Source organism: Rhinichthys klamathensis, unplaced genomic scaffold (assembly GCF_029890125.1).
Source record: "Rhinichthys klamathensis goyatoka isolate OS25496 unplaced genomic scaffold, OSU_Roscu_1.1 h1tg000095l_1, whole genome shotgun sequence".
In the NCBI taxonomy this organism is placed as follows: domain Eukaryota; kingdom Metazoa; phylum Chordata; class Actinopteri; order Cypriniformes; family Leuciscidae; genus Rhinichthys; species Rhinichthys klamathensis.
In genome coordinates this window covers 258,533-284,007 of record NW_026606634.1, presented here as the reverse complement: position 1 = coordinate 284,007, position 25,475 = coordinate 258,533, and the positions used below count along the sequence as shown (strand labels likewise).

The window sequence follows — 25,475 nt, the reverse complement described above, 5'->3', positions numbered from 1 at the left end:
AGCAGAGTAGACCAATCACAACAGACTGGGCCATCTGACCAATCAGAGCAGAGTAGACCAATCACAACAGACTGGGCCGTCTGACCAATCAGAGCAGAGTAGACCAATCACAACAGACTGGGCCATCTGACCAATCAGAGCAGAGTAGACCAATCACAACAGACTGGGCCATCTGACCAATCAGAGCAGAGTAGACCAATCACAACAGACTGGGCCATCTGACCAATCAGAGCAGAGTAGACCAATCACAACAGACTTGGCCGTCTGACCAATCAGAGCAGAGTAGACCAATCAGAACAGACTGGGCCGTCTGACCAATCAGAGCAGAGTAGACCAATCACAACAGACTGGGCCGTCTGACCAATCAGAGCAGAGTAGACCAATCACAACAGACTGGGCCGTCTGACCAATCAGAGCAGAGTAGACCAATCACAACAGACTGGGCTGACCAATCAGAGCAGAGTAGACCAATCACAACAGACTGGGCCGTCTGACCAATCAGAGCAGAGTAGACCAATCACAACAGACTGGGCCATCTGACCAATCAGAGCAGAGTAGACCAATCACAATAGACTGGGCCGTCTGACCAATCAGGGCAGAGTAGACCAATCACAACAGACTGGGCCATCTGACCAATCAGAGCAGAGTAGACCAATCACAATAGACTGGGCCGTCTGACCAATCAGAGCAGAGTAGACCAATCACAACAGACTGGGCCGTCTGACCAATCAGGGCAGAGTAGACCAATCACAACAGACTGGGCCATCTGACCAATCAGGGCAGAGTAGACCAATCACAACAGACTGGGCCATCTGACCAATCAGAGCAGAGTAGACCAATCACAATAGACTGGGCCGTCTGACCAATCAGAGCAGAGTAGACCAATCACAATAGACTGGGCCGTCTGACCAATCAGAGCAGAGTAGACCAATCACAACAGACTGGGCCATCTGACCAATCAGAGCAGAGTAGACCAATCACAACAGACTGGGCCGTCTGACCAATCAGAGCAGAGTAGACCAATCACAACAGACTGGGCCATCTGACCAATCAGAGCAGAGTAGACCAATCACAACAGACTGGGCCATCTGACCAATCAGAGCAGAGTAGACCAATCACAACAGACTGGGCCATCTGACCAATCAGAGCAGAGTAGACCAATCACAACAGACTGGGCCATCTGACCAATCAGAGCAGAGTAGACCAATCACAACAGACTGGGCCGTCTGACCAATCAGAGCAGAGTAGACCAATCACAACAGACTGGGCCATCTGACCAATCAGAGCAGAGTAGACCAATCACAACAGACTGGGCCATCTGACCAATCAGAGTGGAGCAGACTCTCGGAAAGGAGGGTTTTAGAGCAGGTTTTCTCAACTGCTTTGGCCAAACCATTGGTTTAGAGAGACCATATCCTTTATCCAACTGTTTCAGACACTGAGAAAAAGAGCTGATGCTACAACATATATTATGAGAAAATGTAAAACGTTTTTTTTTGCACCCACCACCACACAAAAATCATTATTGAATAGAATTAGGAGATCAACATCTCACCTCATATATATTGAACTGGCTCTGACCTCGGGCTAACTCTCTGTAGCTGGTGGTGAATTCACCGATGAAATCATGGCTAAAAACATGAGAAGATTCACAGTTGATACAGGGAAATATCACTCTTTTGTTATTCACATTAAAAGCCAGTCATCAGCTTACCTGCCATCACGATCCCAGTCATACACTTCCACTTTGATTGTTCTGGAAAACAGAAAAAAATCCCAGGTGTGTTTGACAAATCAGAACATTAGGAACTAAATTTTGCACATCAAGTAATGGTGCCAACACGGCCCAGAATTGAAGGCTGAATGCAATTATAACAGCATAATTCCTGCACTACATCACTGTGATGCTCAGCATCCCGGACACCTGAATTGGCTCTTTAAAATGCAATCGACTTCGCTGTGTGCCTGGATGTTTGCCCAGTTATAATGCTCTTCTTCATTATTTGATAAATTACTTTTTCACCTTTTTTATCATTACCATGATCAATAGAAAATGTAAGAACATATGTATTGTTAAAACTTCAGTTTACCAGCTGCTTTCCTCGGGCAGGAATAATGCATCATTAATTGCATCAGAAAAACGGCGGTGGGCTTCGTATCTTTTGTATAATGAGCTTATTTACATAAAATTAGCATATTTACAGATGAATTTAACATATACAGGATTATGATGCATCATCCAATATACTGTTTAAGGGAAATAAATGGATACCTGCAGCTATAAAAAAAAAAAAAAACCTGCCCATTATCCAGCATAAAATGAATTCAGCAAATCGCAATTATCTAATGAGAAAAAAGAAAGAAAATTTAAGCACAAATGGAGTAAATCTCACACATGTTGATGCAACCAAATGTCATCTAAACACAATAAATGATTGTGTATCAAAAGAAAATTACAGGTGATTAAAAGTTAGGGTTCATCTTACCCTCCATTTAACACTTTTAAGTACAACAGACAATAGTGTTCAAATAAAATAGAGTAAAAATCAGCTTATTCCAGGAAAATAATGAACATTGACGAGTTTGTTTGCCCATAAAATCTTTAAGATATTAGGTTAAACTTATTTGGCTTGCTGTCCACTGGAGAGGGGCTCGATGAAGCAGCTTCAACTCGAGCTCTGATATACCCCCCCCCAGTGGCTAAATGTAGGACCTGTTAATTAAAGGGCAAGGTACCTAAGATGAAGGTGGAGTTTGGGGAGGTGGAGGGATAATGGAACAGCTGATACTAGGGAGAGGTAAGCGGCTGCTTATACACTCTGTTTGTTGATTGAAAGATTGGATGGGCTCGCTCCTCCCTAACTTACGTTTAGGAACTTCATTTAGATTCAGGAGGATTCCATGGCTAAATAATTCAGAAACGTGTGCAAGACTTGCATCTTGATGCTAAGGCCTAAATTGAGTCATCAGTCACAATTAAACAAAAGCAGCACAGGTCGGGGAACGCATCCTGTGGCGGGTGTTCGCTCAACGGCTTACATTCACAGCATTTTCTAAAGAAATCAAGCTAGCTACTGCCCATATTAATGAGGATGAAACACAGTCTCCTAAAGCTAGCTCATTAGCAAGACTGAGAGGCATTTCACAAAAACTCTATAGTCCGGCAAAAAAAATCTGTTCCTGTTTGCTTCCTATCTGCAAACAGTCCAGAACTCCCACACAAATCGTTACAGCCATTTATGGAGAACGTGAATAAATAAGGGCACGGTGATTCTGGAATAAAAGTGCAAATGAATGTCCTGGGGTTGCTGGCTCAGTTCTGCTGAGTCGTCTTGATGTTTTTTTGATGCGAACGAGTGGGCTAATATGTCCCTCGATATCCGTAAATTCCTTGAGCCGCTCATGCAATTCCAAACCTGCATGACTTTTGTTTCTACTGGGGAACACAAAAGGAGATATTTTGGGTTTGTTTAGCCAAACATCTAAAGTCAACAAGGTCTAATGTTGTTTTGGACCCCATTGACTTTCATTGTATGGACAAAAACATTGGGTAACACTTTACTTGAAGGGGTGTGCATAAGACTGACATGACACCTTCATAATCATGACATGACATATGTTATGAATATGAAGGAAGTTTTATGCATGTTTGTGACAACTGTCATTAAGTGTCATTCACTCAATTATGACATTTTTAATGCAAATATGACATTGTTTGAGATGTCTTTGTTATGACACCTTGACATAAACCAATACATCATAACCTGTCAGTGTCTTTGTCATGACAACTTGACATTACTAAGACAACACAACCTGTCATAAACATGACATAGCAGATTAATTATCAAACTTAAGAAACCACTTAGCTTTATTGGTTAACATTACATTAAACTGTCAGGTGGTTGGTTTTGACATTGGCTGTCATGAAGCCTTTATAACTGTTTAATGACAAATTCAATTTGTACCACTGTAGTTGAGGTCATGAAAAATATTCATGACAGTTATAATGGCCTTATGACAGCCAATGTCAAAACCAACCACATGACAGTTTAACTTAATTTAATGTTGTCATGACAAAGACACTGACAGGTTATGATGTATTGGTTTATGTCAAGGTGTCATAACAAAGACATCTTAAACAATGTCATATTTGCATTCAAAATGTCATTATTGAGCGAAAGACACTTAATGACAGTTGTCATAAACATGCATAAACCCTACTTCATATTCATGACATATGTCATGTCATGGTTATGAAGGTGTCATATCAGTCTTATGTACACCCCTTCAAGTAAAGTGTTACCAAACATTGTTCAAAATGTCTTATTTTGCGTTTCACAGAAAATGAAAAATCATGTAGGTTTGGAACGACATGAGAGTGAGTAAATGATGACAGAATTGTCACTTTTGGGAACTATCACCTAGGAAATCATAGTTTTATGTATGTAACAGCTATATTGAAACCTCAACACTGTCGTTTGACTTGTAGGCAAAAGTTTTGCCCATCTTACCAGCAAGGCAAAGCTAGCGTAAAATATCAGAAAATCTCCTGTAGTCGAGGAAGTAAAGAATCTAAAAAGCGCTCCCTCCGTGGGATTGTGGGCGGTGGCGTCTTTTGACGTTCGTTATCTTCAAAGTAGTGTGAGCACCTCTCTGAGCATCTGTCACCTGGGCGTCATGTTCCCTGACAGTAGGAGAGAGCAGACGCCAAGACGGCTCCCTAGGCTGCTGTCTATCATCCTCACAACAGAGGAGGAGAAAATAGATTGTGCTCTGAGCCCCAACAGCGAAGACGGGAGGCGGGGAAGAAGATATTTAAGGCTGAAGGTACAATCCAGAGCTGTCTTTAATTCCCATACACTGACCTCAAACCAAAATGTTGATCCGAGTTTCTCGGCGCTTCAGGCGTTGCGTGAAAAACGTTTCTGTGTGGGACTGGAAAGCCACACTGAATGTCAACGCAAGCGTTTATTGCAAAATTGTGGCGGTCTCTTGGTAAAACATTCACTTATTTCGTTTGACAATCGTCGTTTGAAAGAGGAACATCAGTGAAAATTTGATTCCTCCAGAATTTCCGAAAAACTTCAGCCTAAGGTTTTCATAGATAACACAAGGCATGTATCCTCTTTGAGGTTTATTCTTAGCCTAAAGTAGAACATCTGTGATTCATTTCATTACCGTCTCAAATTAATTGAGATCAGAATAAAACCATGGAGACGTGTGGGGGATGTTTCATATGTACTCTTTTGAAGCTTGGAATAAACTGGATGCACACTGACATCTATTTTAATGGGCTCTGCTACTATAATTTGTGCCCCCTATAAATGCACGGGTGATATACTGACACTGCTCTCTTTGGGAACTTTGTTCACACAGATCGCCACAGGTCAAAGGAGATAACCGCCCGTGGTGGGATTGCAACATCATGTTATTTATGTTCCATATATATTCACTGTCCCGGTTTATTTCCCTGCTGTTAGCGCTCTTTTATGATGTGTGTGGCCTGTCAGAGATATGTCCGTGCCTGAGAGCCAGGGCTCTGCAGAATGATGAGCTGAATACAAAAAGAGATGTGCTGAAAGCAGTTTTATATATCAAATGAAACAGGCTGCAGGATTTGCAACACAGCGCTAAAGGGTTCGTTCACCAAAAAATGAAAAATCTGTCATCATTAACTCACTCTCATTGAGAATCAATGGGGTCCATACAACACTGTATCCCATTGACTTTCATTGAACGGACCAAAAAACAGTTGAAAATTGATACAAATATTTTTTGTGTGTGAGTAAATAGAGCGCTGCAGTGATGATGTATTTTTTTTAGGCAAGAAGTTCGCATCACCCTGGTTTCCTCGATACAGATTTCTTCCATTGGATTTTGGATTATTGCAGAAAATTAGGTGAAAAACTGAAAAACTTTAAAAAACGTACACAACTTTTATGAATTTTGAAGCCTGGATGCAATTGGCAGAAAAGCTAAACATAGACTATAAACGAACTACACCAGTCACATGACTTCAACGTCACCATCACTAAACTTCCGACAACTCTTTCAGTCTTTATTTTAAAACCATTTTCTTTGAAAGTTTGGAACTGGAACTGCTTAAAAGCACCTTGTTTATGGGTTTTGGCCGACTGTGTAAAAATATGTCATTCCTGCAGCACACAATTATATATGTTTTCTTATTTTGGAGTGAACAATAAGTTGCAGCTCATCATTTCTTCACATTCATAGATGAAGTGTTTTTGCACCCCTAGTGGCAGAAAATAGAAATGCAGAAATATTGACTGTTACAAAGAACAAACCCGCCATAAACTCTTGCCACTGAGAAATGTTTTTTGCAATGCAGGCACTAAGAAATGCCTCACTTCCTGATTTGGCGTGGCATGCGGGACATTTCAGCGGCGTATTGCAGCGCGGTGCCTGTCACGAACGATTAACCCTGCAGGGCAGCTACAGCACACACAGGCAAGAACATAATTTTGAGACACGCGGTTTTGGTTCTCTAAGCTGATTGGTCGTGACAGGGTGGTGAACCTCGCTTAGGGTTGCCAACCAATCCGTATAATACAGAATCATCCCATATTTAAGACATCAAAGTAGTGTTCTGTATTAAACCCATACATAATGCAGTTTGTCCTGTATTTTGTGTAGGCCTATGCCTACCAGAATATGAGAGACCATATCAAACTCTTCATTTATTTTATTTTTTTTGACAATCATTGATTGCGAACATAGCCCTTCGAGGAAGCTGTCCTATAAAGACCGATGGGTCGCTACCGCTTATAGTGAGCGGGACGTGTACTACAGGCAATTCCCGTTCAACGTCCACTGATTTCAGCAAATCAGTTTGGGCGAATGGAGACAACTTGATTATTATTCATGAGCACCAATATCCAGCTACGACAAAAAATATGCAATCTACCCGAGGGAAGACTTGATCAAGTCATCTATCACTGTTGTAAGTTAGGCTAAATACATCATAAAAATCATAAAAAAATCATTATTGTTATTATGAAAAACACGAAATGAAAGTCTCAAGCACCACCAGCAGCCCGTACTAATTCTCTCTAAGGGCCAGTTCACACAGAACTTAGAAAAATGGGGAATGGGAAAACACAAGGTCTCGAGATGAGTTTTTTTTAAAAGTCGAACTGATTTTAACTTGAGCGTCGCGTTTTTAGAAAGGCGTGTCATGTGCGAGACGCTGCAAAAGACGTGAGCGCAACGGTCAAACACATTCGTCTAGTGCATGTTTACATAGGCTGTGTCTGAAATCTTAAAAATGCTGCCTTCGGAGGATCTATTCCAAAGTAGGAAGGCATTAAGTCACGTCCGAATCCAATGTTCGCATCACTTCCTGTCCCCTGGGATACCTTCATCGGCTCGAGTATTGAAGGCAGCATAGATGTAGGTTACAATTTATTTTAAGGTGAAGTAGTTGCATTGTACTTACTCATTTAAGTACTAATTAATATTAATTAACTATATGTACTTACTTATAGAGTTGGGGTTTGGTTTAGGGTCAGTTACTTGTAACTATGCATAATTTACTGTTATTACTATAGTAAGTACATGTAGTAAACTGTAACTTGTCAACTTAAAATAAAGTACTACCAAGATGTATCCTTCGCTGCCTTTGATATCCCACAATCCCGTGCTTTCCATTCTATAAAGTCAGTTGAGCTAAAAAATAAACATCCCATCTGAAAGTTGCGGTCGGTGGTCTTTTTTTTTTTTTGACCAACGTTTCCATTTTTGATATCATTTATAGCAAGAAATTGCTATTGTAGCAATTAAATCCAAGTGCAACACTGTTCCTAACAAGCAAGTTTACCACATCAGAAAACCACACATATAGAGCTGGTTATGTGCTGCAAATGTTAAAATGAGTTTGTTTACAAATCATGCACTATGGTAAACGTGTTTTGTGATCATAACATAGTATTGTGCAAAGAATAGCATGGAAATAAGTGTTTATTAAATCGACAAGTAATCGTAATTGTAATTGTAACCATTAATTATAATTTATGTGAAAAGAAATACAAGTTACAGTGTGTTTTACTGCCTAGCTGGAAGCTTCAGTGAATTGTACAGTATACCGCAGGTTTGAGGAGTTTTGCACGAATGTAGGTAGAGACACGTTTTTCCAATACACACAAGTCTCATATTTCATCTCAAGCTATTCACTGACACTGCTGTCTCCTTGGTAACCAACTATACCTACCTTTAAAAAAACTTTATCAATGGCAAAATTGTTGGTTGTGTTGGAAATGGTGCATTAAATATCATTTTCACGCAATGACGACATTAAAATAACTAATTACCTGTCAAAGTCTCCATTGCAGAGAGCTCTGACTGGAATGGTGAAGGGCTGCCACACAGGGTTGAGGGTGTTCTTCACCACCTCTGTCTTGTGGCAGATTGTAAACCTTCATGTTGAGAGAACGAACAAAAACACAAAGACATCGTGGCACTGCACAACTTCTGAGGAAACTCGAATGCGACTGTCATCCGCCACCTGCTCTGTTCATCTCATGCTGATCAAAGCTGACAAACCATATGGTTTGCAAAGTGTTAGTAAGTCTACAGACATCACATTGGTTTTTTAGACTTTGCAAATCACAGATTTCTCTTTATTTTTCATGTAAATAATACAAATGCTCTCCAAAGATCATTTTAGCCTAATTATCAAACTCCAAAAAGTATCAGATATTACTTCAAATGTAATTATTATCCCCTTCATCAGCATCATGTAGGATACTTACGTGCCGTCTTCATTGCTTCTGTAGAAGACCATGAAGGGATCGGATTTCCCAAAAAAGTCCTTCTTGTCCAATTTGTTGGCACAGAACTGCATGGTTGCACTGTCCTATAAAGGAAAAAAAGAAAAATATGTCAGTGCTGTATGTTTATATATAGCCTATTGTCACGATCCTGGTATTGTGCTTTTTGTTTTGTATGGACTTTTATTTTGAAGTGCACTCTCTGTTCTCATTGTTTCCATCCTATTTGGTTTCTGTTCCTCCTTGGTGACGTATTAGTTATTATATTTACCATCATTGGTTACACCTGTTTTTAATGATCATTTCTGTGTATTTAAGTCTGCGCTTTTCAGTTGCTCTTTGCTAGTTATTGTTTGTGGTGGATCGTGTTTTTGTCTTGGATCATGACTTCCTGGATGTTTCCTTTTTTCTATGTGGAATCTTTTTTTTTATAGTGTGCGTGCAAGAGGATTTTCTCTCTGCCCCGTTACACCTATACATTTCAAAATGGCCTAAACATACACTCACCAAAAGGATTATTAGGAACACCATACTAATACTGTGCTTGACCCCCTTTCGCCTTCAGAAACTACGTGGCATTGATTCAACAAGGTGCTGAAAGCATTCTTTAGAAATGTTGGCCCATATTGATAGGATAGCATCTTGCAGTTGATGGAGATTTGTGGGATGCACATCCAGGGCACGAAGCTCCCGTTCCACCACATCCCAAAGATGCTCTATTGGGTTGAGATCTGGTGACTGTGGGGGCCATTTTAGTACAGTGAACTCATTGTCATGTTCAAGAAACCAATTTGAAATGATTCGAGCTTTGTGACATGGGTATTATCCTGCTGGAAGTAGCCATCAGAGGATGGGTACATGGTGGCCATAAAGGGATGGACATGGTCAGAAACAATGCTCAGGTAGCCCGTGGCATTTAAACGATGCCCAATTGGCACTAAGGGGCCTAAAGTGTGCCAAGAAAACATCCCCCACACCATTACACCACCACCACCAGCCTGCACAGTGGTAACAAGGCATTATGGATCCATGTTCTCATTCTGTTTACGCCAAATTCTGACTCTACCATCTGAATGTCTCAACAGAAATCGAGACTCATCAGACCAGTCTTCAACTGTCCAATTTTGGTGAGCTCTTGCAACAACCATGCCACGCTCAAAATTGGTTAAATCACCTTTCTTTCCCATTCTGACATTCAGTTTGGAGTTCAGGAGATTGTCTCGACCAGGACCACAACCCTAAATGCATTGAAGCAACTGCCATGTGATTGGTTGATTAGATAATTGCATTAATGAGGAATTGCATTAATGAACAGGTGTTCCTAATAATCCTTTAGGTGAGCGTATATTGGTAACATACCATATTTCCTTTTTAAATGTACATACTTTATTGACTTAAGATTTAGTTACTTATATTTGTTTCAGATTTAAAAATATATACATTTTAAATTAATTAATTTAATTTAATAAAATTTAAAGAACAGAAAATATGTTTGTGTGTATATAAAGTGTATATATATATATATATATATATATACTATACACACATATTTTTTAGAAAATATTTTTGAAAAATATAGAATATAATATCAATATTTTACCCTAAGCCGCGCTATTTACAACACATATTGAGCATATATTTGAAATATTTATATATTTTGCCCAGGAAAAAAATGGTGTATGAGCTGTGCTGACATGACAGCAGCAACACAACATCTGCACTGAATGGTGAATTCTAATGCAGAGAGAATAGATCAGAAACACTTTCATCTAATTCTTCTGGGAGAAAGGGAGGCTCATTACAGCAGGATCAGTGATCTTGTAGAAGTGAACACACAGATATGGATGAAGCTTTGCGATCTGAGCTCTATTCAGTGACGGGGAGCACTGGTCTGTGATCAGCTTCTGCTTCACTTGTTATTATGAATAATGATCATGCCTGCCATGTAGAAACAACTCCAGGTCAACAGTTGAGAGAACCGGTCATCAGTGAAAACACAAAAAATTATAAGACAATTATACCTGCAGAAGTTTACTAAAGAATTATTGATTAATGGCACAAAAAGAGGCTATAAGTGACTATTAATATTAATAGCAGAAAGCAGTTAGAATGAAACAAATGAAAGATTTTTTTTACTTTCATGTAGCAGTTACTGATTATTGCACAATAATTTTGAAGCAATTTTGAAAGCAGTATTTTACACAGGTATCAAAATTGTTACAATGTTACAATATCTTCTTGGTTCAGTTCACTTTCACAAGGCAACATTTCTAGCCGGACCACTGACTGCGAGTAAACTGTCCTCTCACTGGTCAGACCTGTTTATTTCCCGGGAATCCACTCATAGCGGTCATCCGTCAGTGTTTCTTTATCATTTTGAGCAAGAATCAAGGCTTTGTCTGTATTTTATGTGTTTTGGATAGTTGTTCTGAAATATGAAATATGTTTGTCCGACCAAATTTCAATTAGGCATTTCACTTCGTCTTTGCTCAAGGTTACCCCACGATTCATTTTGAGAGAAAAACACTGCTGCTTTTCATGCAACATACAGAATGACTCATCATACATTGTGATACAGCCTGGTCTGTTGGTCGAGTTTTCAGAGTTCGTTCTCATGCGGGCGGAGGCCATCTCATTCAGGAGATCTCAAATTGATTTTTTTTGGGGTGCAGATCCGAGCACAATTGCCATGGTCATATATGCCTGAACAAACTGGAAAGGTGGAAAACGCACCAGGTTCTGAAACAAATGCTCCAAATGAGTCAGGTGTGAAAACACCCTCAGTGTGGATCAGTGTTTCCCAACCCTGCTCCTGGACGCACACCGACAGTACGTACACATTTTCTATTTGTCCCTTATACCATTCATTTCAGGTCTTGGAGTCTCTTCTAACAAGCTTATCAGGTATATTTGATAAGGAATAGTTCGAAAATGTGTAGTGTTGGTGTCAGTGGCGTAACTTTGCTTTGAAAAGGGGTAGGGACACCGCACAACTCGTTTTGCTATTTGTTTATTTAATAACCGAATTTACTTGGGGACTGAGTTCAGAGTTGGAAATACACTTAATTTTCACTTTGATGTAGGCCTACACGCATGTATCACATTCACAAATATGCCTATAACCATCCGAATAAGCAAAACGTAACATTCACTACACATCTAGGGTAACATTAGCCTAACAAATATATCAAAATACGCAAGATCAATATGGTGAACTTAGTTCGTTTTTTATTTAAGGGGCTACCGGAGGGGTTTTTAGATCTGTAGTCAAAATAGACCTGACCCTCCCTTCCCCAGTAATACATTTTTCTATGACCCTCCAAAATGATTGTGAAAAAAGGCATGACCCTCCCCGATAATTTATTGATTAGCCCACTTCTGTACTGGTTTGTGCTTGGCAAAGATGTTCAGATAGCCATTGCTTTTTTACAACCATGGCAAACGACTAAACTCCTGCTTTCTCATCTTACTAGGGCTGTAACGATAGACCTGTTTTCTTTCGTTTTGAATTGTTCTGTTTACAAGTAGACATTTCAAGCTTTCTATATATTTCTCAGGTCTGTGAGGCAAGTAGGCCTAGATTATACGCTGAGTTTCGGTTCATTTATGAGACGGGAGTCCAGTTCACGCGCCGGCGCCTCCGTGATATTTTATTTAACCAGGAGAGTCCCATTGAGATTAAGAACCTCTTTTGCAAGGGTGACCTGGCCAAGACAGGCAGCAGTACAAACACATATAGGTACAGACAAATAACACAGAAGACTAAAGCTAACATTTCATGTAATCATTTAAAATAATGTTTGCAGTCTAAGAGCATTTAGCTACATATTAAGGCATCTGCCTCTAAATCTTTCATTTTGGATTTAAAAGCATTTAGCGAGATTAACTCAATGAGTTTCAAGTCCTTTTGCAAAGTAGGCCTACAGTATTTCATGCTGAAGGTGCAGAATTCTTATTTATTAAATCCAGGCAATTGGTTGATGAAACATTGATTAAAATTAAGATACAATTAATAAAAAACGAAATTCACTTTAAAGAAAGGCTTTGTGCTTTCTGTTTGAGGTCTCTGTGAAAGTTTTAAAGTCGCTTTCAGAGTGGTCATGTCCGTAAAGCAGAACTGTCACGTCCGTAACATTGTTTTTTCCCTCATAAATACGAATACGAACACGAAAAATAAAATAAAAATAATATTTTATGTTAAATGGAGGCCGACCATTCTTCATCCGGTTAGTATTAGGCTACTTTTGTTTTGCGCAGTGTAATTCATAGAATTACAAAAAAATTTGTGCTGTCAAATGATTAAAATATTTAATCGCGATTAATCGCATTAATGTCATAGTTAACTCGCGATTAATTGCAATTAATCGCATATTTTTATCTATTCTAAATGTCTCTTGATTTTTTTTGTCCCATTTTTCTTCTCATTTTAATGCTGTTATCAACATAGAAAAGAGGATCGGCTTGCTTTGTGCAGATGTTTTTTATTGAAAACAACATCGGCATATACTGTGTTCAATTTCAACTAACATTCTCACTTGGAGCAAATAATCTCTCACACATTGTAACACTGTCCATCAATAAAAGGGTGAAAGAAATACAGACGAGGTCCTGATATTGACGAGGGGGCGGAGAATTCGCACCAGCTGTGTGTGTGTGTGTGTGTGTGTGTGTGCATCAAGTGGTATTTCAGACTGCACGTGCTGCGATGATGATAGCTCAGTTCACAACGACAAAACACACAGATCACTTTGGTCTCGTCAATGGAACCATTTGGCAACTTTTTAAAAGTAAACTTTCCATTCAGAATCTTATTGGCATCCATTTCAGCGTCTCGCGCTCATCATCCACTCACAACGTAACGTTAACCTACTATTTAGCCGGCTCGCAAGAACAAACGAGTGTGTGCGGCGTGCCTGTTGTTTTGTTTCCGGTCTAGCTAGATCCGCTTGGTCGACGAAGCAACAAAACGTCCTTGAGCGGCGCAACTTGCGCAAGCCATTGAAATGAATGGGTTTCATAGTTCAGCGCCGCGTCCTGTTGCAAAAGCATGTGAAAAAAACTGCAAAGTTTGCTAGGCCAAAAAGACCGTTAATCGCGCGATAAAAAATTAACGCCGTTAAAATGGGTTTGCGTTAACGGCGTTAATAATGCGTTTAACTGACAGCCCTATAAAAAATATTTTGCCACATAAAAGTTAAAGATTTTTTGTGTCATGTCTCATGTGTATTTCCCTCATATTAAATATAATACGCATGTGTAGACTGATATTTTTCTAATGTCTGGACTCATTTATTAAGGGAATATGGATATATAAACAGACGTTTCAGTATTAAATGCATTTTCTGAGAATCTATTGGCCTATTTCAAGTTTTGACTGCAAATGTCACGTCCATAACGCTGGAATTGCTAAATTTTAAAGAATTTATCCTCAACTAGTTTTTTGGTGTAGGTCTACAACATATTTTATTATGTTAACTTCAAATAATACTAATAGTAATTAAAAAATGTGGTAGCTCTACGTCTTACACATCACACTCCACTGTTATGGTGGCAATTTCAGTAGATTTACTCACTAACATTGTTGTGGAAGAAACTAAAATATATCATGCTACAGAGCACATTATATCAGCTGCAGTTCTGGCGCCTCAGTCCCAATACTGTAAAACTCGACGTACATTCACATCACATGTTAATGCAGCGGTAGAGTTACACTCACAGGACACTGCACTTATTCGCAAGAAAAATATATTTATATTCATCACTGAGGACGTTGAAAAGCGTTGAATTCGATTATGAATGATGCCGATTTGTAGATCGTGCTTTTCCTTTAATAGAGACCTTCCGCAATCTATTTTTCAATTACTTTTAAAAAGTGGTGGGGACAATATCGAGCCTGGCAAAAAGTGGTGGGGACATGTCCCACCCGTCCTACCCGTAAATTACGCCCCTGGTTGGTGTACCTCCAGAAACAGGGTTGGGAAACACTGATTTGGATGTTGTAATGTATTCATGTTTATTATTCATGTATTCGTTGATCCCAGAAGACAAAAGCCTCAACATATCTGACACCTCACACAATAGGTCCGCTATAGGAAAAAATGGCTTGTCTTTATTGTAGGCAAACAAATAGTCTTTAACTGAATCATACTTTAGTTTTGTAAGGGTTATGTTTAGTTCATTTGTGTTTTAGTGGCCGTTTACACGATAATGCTTTCAACTAAAAACGAAAACTTTTGTGTTTTGGCCGTTCATTTACACAACATCAGTGTTTTGGGGGCCTGAAAACGCAAACCTTTGAAAATGGGTTTCAAAGTGCAAGTGTTTGAAAATGATACCATTATTGTCTCCGTGTAAACTACAAAAACACTCACTTGTAAAAACTGATTTTCTCAGACTCTCTGGAGGAATACAAGAGTGAAGAGTGAAGCCTTGGAAGAGTGAAGCCGGATGGAAGCCTTGAAGAGTGCTTCCAACCGCTACAAGAGGTATGCGGACAAGAGAAGGAGGGCAACTTCACACTTCAGAATCGGACAAAGAGTCTGGGTCTCAGCTAAGGACCGACCATTAAGGGTTGAATCCAAGAAACTTGCCCCAAGATTTGTTGGCCCATTCAAAATCACCAGACGGGTCAACCCTGTTACATACCAGTTTGCCCTACCGAGATCTTTAAGAGTAAGACCTACTTTTCATGTCTCTCATTTGAACCCTCTCCTTTGTCTCCCCCGGCCACCACCCCCCACCAGTGGTTAGAACCTTGGGTTTCCAGCAACACACTCTGGGTTCGAATCCCGGACCTGACAGAGCAGACGTTCATGCGACTGACTGACCATGTGAGCAGTGCGTTCCTGGGTTCGTAGGATCACAAAACTCGCTGAATAAATCACCTTTATCATTGAGGTGCCAGGCAAATGTATTTTTACGTACATCCACATAAGAAACAATAACCGTCCGAATTGGGCTTTAGTTTGGTTTTGTTCTGTTCCTGTTTGCCTGTGTTTCCAGTGAATGTTTGTTTCAATGAGTTTATTGATTAGACGCACCAGTCTATTGTAGCCCTCAGTTGATTCAGTTCTTTGTCTTGCATTGTTACCTCTGTTACGTGCATGTTCTCCAGAGCACTCCTGTGTGGATTATCTTCATTGTTTAGTGTTTATTAAAACCTTTCCTCTTCATTTGTCTACCTAACTGTGACAAGTTTCCCATCCATTTAGATTAACTCAGTAAACTGCTCAGTTTGACAGCAGCGGTCAGAGTCTCGGAGCTGTTTTAATGATTGACACGGTTCAAATGAAAATGTCTGAATTGTCTCATTCACAGCTTTGCGCTCACAGAGCTCCCTGGAAATCAATTTTCACTTCCCCTGCTAGTCTCCCTCTGTGAAACTACTAGTACTTTTCCTGAGTTTTAAGAAAACTTCATAGTGTTATTTTAAGAAGGTAATTTGTCATTTTCCTTGCAAATGAACACTGTCATTAAACACTGTGTCGATTGGCTTCCAGAACTGAGCAAGAGACTTCTACCATAATATCTGAGCTTCGGTGCACATCAAATGAGCCAAAGAACAGAAACACTACTGGGATTCTTCAGTAAGTGGACTCAAGAGAAATAGAGCTCAGTGAAGTACTTGTAATGAATCCACTGAAGAACCCAAGTACAGTGTTTTATTTAAATACAAACATGAACAAACCCGAAATAAACAAAGACTTGCTTGGCTTGACATGAAACTATTAACTTAAACATTAACAGAAAACTCACCAAACAGAGTTAACAGGGAACAAAGCTAGACCGTACAGTACTAGTGTTTCTGTATCCTCAGTTAGTTTGAGGCTGGATCCTCTTATTTCAACGGCCTTTGGGAGTGTGGAGAACTTAGTCTTCAGTAAACTCTCTGTCAACTGATTCAACTTAAACTTTGACTCTTGGGGCCCTATTTTAACGATCTAAAACGCAAGTGTCAAGCGCAAAGCGGAAGTAACTTTGTGGGCGGATCTCGGCGCTGTTGCTATTTAACCGGCGGGATAAATGACTCTTGCGCTCGACGCAAATCTAAAAGGGGTTGGTCTGAAGTAGCTTCATGATTCATAGGTGTGGTTTGGGCGTAACGGGAAACAAACCAATCAGAGCGTCATATCACATTCCCTTTAAGATCATGATGAACGAGGTGCGCTTGTTCCATGGCGCAATACTATTATAACGGCGCATTTACTAGGCGCGCTTCAGAATCGGTTCACAGCCGAGGAGATCGATGTTCTCGTCAGGGCCGTAAAAGAAAGAGAAGTGACATTATGGGGACGGGACAAACCCACCCAAATTAGCTTCGGTTAAACATGCATATAATAATTTGGGTACATTTGTAAGCTTTAAGCCTATTTTTCCCATCGTCATAGACACAACAATGATTTCCCTCGTGTTTTAATATTTTTCCTTATAATAATGTATCATTTGCAAAAAGTAAAATGCATCTGTGTAGATGAGAGAATCATTTACAGTGTATGCGCGTTGTTCACACTCTGTATTATGGCCAAGCATGCGCGCTTAAAATAGCATCTGAATGTACGCGCAACGCGCCACTGACTTTAGACTAGGTTTTTTCTGGTCAGTGGCGCAATTGTTTTCTGGAACTGCAAAATAGCACTAGGGATTGTTTGCGCCGAAACATGCCTCCTTTTTTGCGCTGAACCGTCCAGGGAGCGCAAGAGTTATTCCCTAGTTTGCCGGCGTGCGTCTGTGGAGGGAAAAGCCCGCTTTGCAGGGGGTGCAAAATACGAATGTGCGTCAGTGTACAAAGTCAATTGCGCCGGGTGCAAGATAGGGCCCTTGGTCTTCATTGAGCATATTGGTCAGTAGAATATCTTACACCTTATGTCAGAATGGAGATTTATGACCCAAAGTTGTGTCCATAATTTATGTCCATGTGTCACTCAAACTGACTGGTCAGTTGTTGTCAAATATGTTTTATGAGGGTTAAATATCACCCCTGGTTGACAGGTCAGTGGCTTTGAATGAGATATAGGATCAGATGGTTTTATAGTTAGATATATGGGTATATTTATGAGGGTTATACCTCATCCCCAGATTGGCTTTTTTATGACATTTGTGGAATCCTGAATTTGTTATTTAAAAAAGGTTTAGAGGATACACTGTTGCACACAGATGTCATTCTGCAACTCTCCTGTTACAATGGCTGGTCCAAACACTCCTAAATCTACAAGAAAACTGATTGTGCTTTCCTTTGATTGTTGGTGGTAAAATTCACCCAAGCAAGTTTTACGTTATTTTGACACCTTCGTGTAGAAATCATTGCTGTTTGATCAATAGGGTATATGTTAATTTAGTCAAAATATTTGAGTCAAGACATTCAGGAATACCATTACCCCTACACCATACTGGCTATATTCATTATAATAACATGTCTGGGCATGTTCTTTTCAAAAAACCTGTGTGTGTGTGTGTGTGTGTGTGTCAGCACCTCAAAAGAATCAGTATACATGAACGATAATGTTAATGTGAGATTAATGTTAGTGTCATTTGTATTTGTTTTCTAATAAATGCTGTTCTTTGGAACTTTTTATTCAGGGTCCTGAAAAAACTGTTTGTAAAAATTTTACATACAGTATATATCAAGCAAATCATCATATTAGAATGATTTCTGAGGGATCATGTGACACTGAATACTGGAGTAATTATGCTGACATTATTTTAAATTTATTTTAAAATATATTACAATAGAAAACAGTCATTTTAAATTGTAATTTTGACTGGATTTTTGATCAAATAAATGCAGCTTTGATGAGGATAAATGGGTTCATTCTGCTTTCATACAGTATTTAAATAAAACAATTACACACCACGGGTCTGACTCAGACTATCTTAGCAGTCAGGCAACATGTTTACAAGTGGATTACAAAAAGGGAGTTGTTAACAGTCCAGTGTGTTTTTCAGACTCCGTGCTCTTGCGTGAGCGACTGCCGAGCCGGACTCGTGGCTAATCCCGAAACGGCCCTGTTATCCGCACAGCTCTTGTGTCAGAGCACTAGATCGCTCTCAGTAAACAATCTTTGTTGTTGTAAGCTCTGTGTCCTGCAGAATACTGATGACATGCTAAAAGACATTTACTGCCGATGAGTGCGGATTCATGTGTATCAAACACGAAGATGCTCTGCTTCCAGAGCAATTAAACTTTAAAGGCCAATTCCTGGACTGCTATATTAACATATTCATTTCTGAGAGCCTTCTTCCCCTCTCGCAGAGTCACTCGCCCTTGTTCCAACAGCTCAAGCCTCGTGCAGATAGCGTGGCATTACAGATGAGAGCCATCACATCCCCTCTATCACCCTCCCATAAAAAGCCCAGTGGCAAATCATGCCTTGGTGTCTTTTCACATGACAACCTTCAGGAATCTGCCAGCTGTATAACACTTTAAAAGCAGCTTTAGGGTTCTCACTAGAAATCATCAGTGACGCCCGCTGAAATGGGGCGGTATGAATATCTGCCTGAAGCGCAGACGCCCTAAATAGGGCACTTTATGAGAGGGAGGTAAGGGTGGAAAGTTCAGAATGCACATGGACTGACATGCAATCTCCACCCACACACCCCTTCACAGATAAAAATAATGCCCCTCCATGCCCCAAAGCCTCATAAATACATTCTGCGTTCCTGGATGTGAGGGCTATAAAGGGGAAGAAAGCCTGTCATTCTCCCTCTGCCAGCTATAACATATTCTGATCACATCAGACGGCAGATTCTCAGTGACTGCTTCAGGACCCAGATTTAACATTAGATATCAAGTGGTGACCTGGTTTTATCAAAACATTGTGAGTTAAAATGATTATGCTGCAAGTAAACCTGTGTTTAAATGTAGTCAGTGTTGTATTTTGTAGTCAGTGTTGTATCAGTAAGTTTTTTGTATTATGTTCTTAATTTTCTGATGTTTGTTTGTATTTATATATATTTACCTTCTCTTTTTTTTTACCTTCAGACATTCAGAACATAAATGGCAAGTATAGAAAGCCAACTACAGTAAGAGTTCATGGACATATTTTCTTATTTTTGTCATAATCCTTAATCATACACTACCTTAAAAAAAATAGGTTGGAATTTAGTTGCTAAGAAAATTTAGTTTGATTTTTAGTTTGAAAATTGTTTGGTCAAGAAACACTAAGGCTGATTTAGAGTGAGGAAGATGTACTTGTGTTTGTAGAACATGATCTTTCACTGCAACAAACCAAGTGTCTACATATTTGACGAGCAGATACAAGAACTGGGAAGTGTGCCTGAATAATATCTCCAAAAGAAGAGTTTTCTGGCTCAAAATGAATCTGAGGTACATTCAGCTAAAAGTAGAGCAGCAATGAGTCAATTTGGTGTGAAAGTGAAGATAGATCAGAAGCAAATGATGTACGTGTGAAGTCAGCTATCGACTCTCAGCAGGGGCTTTCAGGGGTCAGTCTGAAAAAGAGGTTATCTGATAATTTTGTCAATCATCGTTGGGCTTTGGTGCTTTTATATGTTGAGTTCTCAATACAGACAGACTAAGACAATGCCAAAATGCCTGAGGGTGTTAAAAGAAGATCAATATGATCAATATTGTCTGTGTCCAATTTCTTTTCTCTGAAAGACAAACATGGGCCCTTGAACCTGGACACAGTGTTACATTTTCCACTTCAGACCACCAGAAGACACATAAACAGATGTTCAGGCTGGTATCCTGGTGCATTGTTTAACCTAAATGAAGGTTAAACTTACTTAAAGGGATAATTCACCCAAAAATGTTATTTCTAATCTATTATCATTTACTCACCCTAATGTTGTTGCAAACCTGTATGACTGTATTTCTTCTGTGGAAGAAGAAAGAATATATTTTGAGAAATGTCTCATATAATGGAAGTCAATGGTCTCCAATGTCCCTTGGTCCCCAATCAAAATAACTTATTTTGAGTTCTGCAGAAGAAAGTCTTACAGGTTTGGAACAACATGAGAGTGAGTAAATGATGACAGTATTTTCATCTGTGTGAACTATCCCTTCGCTGTAAAACCCATTGAGTTAACGTCAAACTCAAACCGTTTAAGTAAACCCACTGCCTTAAACTATTTAAGTTTAAAAAACGATATTTTTGAGTACTGTGAACTTATTCCATTTGAGTCCACATAAAGAGAATATTGTCACGTTGACGTTATGTTCCTTTTTAGTCCCGTTCATTGACTCTATAGTTTGTTTTCATTAATAACGTTTGTTTATTTGTCTGTGTTTTGTTTTCCCGCCACTCTATCATTCACCATGGACACAAATCATCACAGCTGTTCGTCTTTTAGTTAATCATCTCTGTGTATTTAAGTTCCTCCCTTTGTTATGGTGGCTTGTTATTCTGAGTTCATAATCAATCTTATGTTCTTTTATAATCATCTTCGTCTTCTGTGGATCTAAGCGTTACAAAGATTCCTTGATATTAAATTAAACTATAAATCCACTTAAATACTTTGTGTAGCTGAATTGCGTAAAACCATTCAAATCTGAATCTTTAGATTAGCTCAGATCTCTTATGGTGTGTTCACTGGATGGTTCCAGTCAAATACGCGTCTATCGCGTCTAGTTAGATGCTTGAACATTCGCTCGAGTTCAAATTTTTCAACTTGCGCGGAAGACATTCGCGGCAAACGCGTCGCCCAATTCGCGTCATTCGCAACGCCCGGTGCGAATGATGCGTCTATTCACGTCTTTGCATTGACTTTGTATGTAATCTACTCACGCAAATAATTCAATTAGGGTTAACTGCTAGCTAGCAATAGCACAAGCACACCCGCATGTACTAAACTAATTAGCGAAGAGATTCGCCGTGTCTCGTTTAAAAATTTTTTTCCTTATGAGGCATAAATTACTGTAATTTCTTTCTTTGCAATATAATGGGTACTTTTCTGAAATGAGGCAGACTCATTGCGTATGTAGCGGATTTTCATTGCGTAAATCCGACAATTATAAGGTGTTAATTTATTTCAAATAATTAACTCCTTAATTAACTTCAGTGTACAGTACCTACTTTTATGTTATTTTATGGCATAGCTACATTAACTACACTTTAGAGCAAATTGACAGTATTTGAAGTACTTCAAATTGATTGTAACTTGGCCAACTACAGTTTCAAAGTCGCTTCCCAGCACATTAAACTCATCGCGCTGGACCGAATTCAAGTTTTTTGTGGGTTTGCTCTGTTCAAAGATTCTTGTCAGCCTACAGCAGGAATTAGCAAGAATCATTACTAAAGAATTTAGGATTGATTTTCCTATACGCTGATGGCTTAAGGTTTTCCCTCCTCTCACGCTGAGTACATTATGCAAAACACAGGCCTGAGTTAGATGTTACATAATGCCTACACTTGGATATCAACCTATGAATAGCTTACTTAGAGTTGTCTCTGCAGATTAAACTAGGACTGAAAAACTTTTTAACACTGAACCATAACACATTTGTCCATTGGCACAGAAATCTGAATCCATGGGGCAAAGAGGAGTTTTTATGAGGCGGTTTTTCCTCTAATCAATGTTTATGTTCTCAGATGGCGTGTACAAATTAAAACCTCCATTATTATACTTCTTCACACTGTAATGAAAGTGGGCAAAGCCTTTATTGAGCTGAATCCTGATATCAGGGCTCATGGCGGGCATTGGACTTAAAGCCCAGAGGAGGGATCTGGGACGGGTGCATAACAAGAGTCCATCCCATCGCATTCACAATACCTTGAGCTCAAATTAAAGCTTTTGGTGTGTAAAATATGGGCAGCGGGGCAAAAAGAACTACAAATGAACTCTGCCATTGATCCAGAGAGCAGGGAAGCAGCATAAAATCCTTTTGAAATTATAATGAAGGTGCTTCACAGGAGCATTGTCCAGTCAAAGTCCTAACAAGAGCGCAGAGCACATGATGCAGAACGCTGGAGTATCGCAAACGCTTCACAATGAACCCGCAGACATATCGCTAGATGCTCCCGCCTCAAACGCATCTGTTAATGGAGGTGAAATACACTCTCTCTTATTGACACAATATGCCGTGTGTCGAAAATCACAAGCTGAAGTAAAACAGCAAACCTTTTCAACCGAACCACTTTGACATCAAATATTTGAGATTTCAGTTGATTTTTGCATGTTTATCGGTTAATTGTCTATGGAAGCTTGTTTCCGCCACAGAATAAAAGGATTATATTAACGAAAAAGAGATTATTGCCACTTTTTATCTCACAAATGCGAGTTTAAATCTCGCAATTCTGACTTCAGAATTGCGTGATATAAAGTCGCAATTGCATGTTATAAACTTACAATTGCGAGAAATAAACTCGCAATTTGGACTTCTTTCTCTCACAATTTTATAACACTCAAGTTTATATCTAGCAATTCTGACATCTTTTCTCAGAATTGTGAGATATAAAGTCGCAATTGCGAGTTATAAAGTCCAATTCTACGGGGGGAAAAAAGACTTTACACTCAGAATTGCGAGTTTATATCACACAATTCTGACTTTATAACTCACAATTGCGACTTTATATCACAATTCTCACTTTATAACACACAATTGCGACTTTATATCACAATTCTGACTTTATATCACGCAATTCTGAGATAAAAAGTCCGAATTGCGAGATGTAAACACACAATTGTGAGAAAGAAAGTCAGAATAGTGAGATAAAAAGTCAACAAGCTTCCATAATGGTCACATAACATTCAGGTACAAAATAAAAATATAAAATATCTGATCTTTATCTGTAAGTGTTTTATTTTAATTGTTTTTTATTTTAAAGTTCGGGCTGCACGATTTGCTCAAAAATTTATATTGTGATTATTTCGTCATACTTTGCGAAATACTGAAGCATCCCGGTAAACAAGAACAAAGAGACCACAATAATAAATATATTGTATTTAACTATATTGTAACAATTCAACTGCACTTTAAAATAATAAATGAATATTTTATCATTAGCGGTTCATTCATTTGTGCTACGTATATATTCTTTCAAAACCAAAGATTATCGTGAAACGTAATGGGAATATTTGTTTTTAATCATGAACGCACACAAATGATCTCCTTACAATATAGTAGAAAAAAAGTCAGAAACATGTTTCATATCGCCTTATAGATGCTGAATGAAACATGTCACGGATTGTCTAAATACACTAAGTGCAAACAGCTCACTTTGTTGGTGATTAACACTAACTCTGCCCACCAATTATCTGATTAAACCAGACAACATTACAAAAGAAACCTGTCTGGTAACAGGATCATTAACGGTTGCTGTTAGTTTTTGACGCAACTGACCCGAGTTTGAATCTGCCTGTATTTAAACCCAAGTGTTTTCTGAGTTTTTCTCAGGTCTTGTTGGTGTGATCACTTCTGTTTCCCTGGTTTTTGTTTTGTTATTATTAGTTAAACCTTCAGCATTTGGATTCTGCTCTCCCTTGTCTCCGAGTTTCACCCATCATTACCCTTCCACGAGGTTCACTTTGCTTTTAATTGTGTAACAACTATTAACAACGTTATTAAACACTTAGATCTAATGCCATTCTGTAATAGTACTATAGTCTTGCATGGCATACTTGCTGACAAAATGCTCTTATAACTATGACGGAATTGACCTTTTCAAATGAGGGTGATGCTGTAAATTGGCAGCCTCTGCCATAATAAGGTCTCTGTTTATTAATGTTGGGCAATGATGATGTGGACTTTACTTGATACAACAGTTCCCCGTCTCTTTCCATCTGTGCAGCCACACTGACCTGACGTGCCTCTTGTACAAAAACACATCTATTGGTTTCTTTCCCTTGCAGTTCATTCTGACAAATCCTCACATGCCTTCACACATCTTATTTTTCTTTTTTAAAGAGCCTCACACTCAAGACAAGAGTCGCTATGATTTTGTCTTGCACGGATGAATTGATAAACTAGGAACTTGCTTTCTATCTGCACCGCAGCACTTTAATGAGTGTTTTTAATTGAAGGTCACAGAGTAAATTGCAGGCATCAGCTTAAAACACATTTCTGCCTGTCCTTGAAGAGAGAAAACAATGAATGCAACACTACACGCACATCTAAAGACACACTGTGGACTGACAGACTCACCCTGCAGTTCCCCAGTTCTTCAGCAGATAAGATGATAATACCGCAGTTCTTTCCCGGTATGCCCCTGAAATAGACAAAACAGCGATGACAAACCATTAGATGTTGAACCCAAAGTGATTACACAACAGCAGTAATGAAATAAAACCCAAGTAAAAACACAATAAGGAAGTCGAGGTCAATGGGTTCTTAGACAGGAGTCGTTTTCTATGCCAGTTTCAGGCGTGGGATCTCCCAGAGTAAGTGAATGAACTTTTATGCAATTAAACTTGATCTTCAATTTGAAAAGAAAAGAAAAAAGGGGAACAAATTTGCAATCGGAATCGGCCAATTTGCTTGTAAAATAAATTGGAATCTGCCATGAAAAATCATGATCAGTGCATCCCTAATAATGGCTTTACCATTATTATCAGGATTGGCCTATTAAGAACATTTTTACCACCATTCTGAATGGGTAGGTCTGAGATAATTGCTAGTCATGTGATATTTATAGGCACACATGTCAAATTTATAGCCTGTGAATAAATCTGGCTCCGAGCAGCTGAACGCGTTTGGCAACTACAGCATTCAGAAGGCGGTTGTGGATTTGG

General features: G+C 39.1%; 1 protein-coding gene across 2 annotated transcripts in view; it reads right to left on the bottom strand.

The window, feature by feature from the left end:
* cpne5b (copine Vb) overlaps nucleotides 1-25,475 on the bottom strand; it is a 196,329-nt gene that overhangs the window by 45,407 nt on the left and 125,447 nt on the right. For both annotated transcript variants that reach the window (XM_056252427.1, XM_056252428.1), the window contains 5 exons: nucleotides 24,889-24,952; nucleotides 8,769-8,872; nucleotides 8,328-8,432; nucleotides 1,715-1,756; nucleotides 1,556-1,631 (listed from right to left, as the gene is read on the bottom strand). In XM_056252427.1, coding sequence (XP_056108402.1) covers nucleotides 1,556-1,631; nucleotides 1,715-1,756; nucleotides 8,328-8,432; nucleotides 8,769-8,872; nucleotides 24,889-24,952 — 391 coding nt within the window. The remainder of the gene's footprint in view (nucleotides 1-1,555; nucleotides 1,632-1,714; nucleotides 1,757-8,327; nucleotides 8,433-8,768; nucleotides 8,873-24,888; nucleotides 24,953-25,475) is intronic.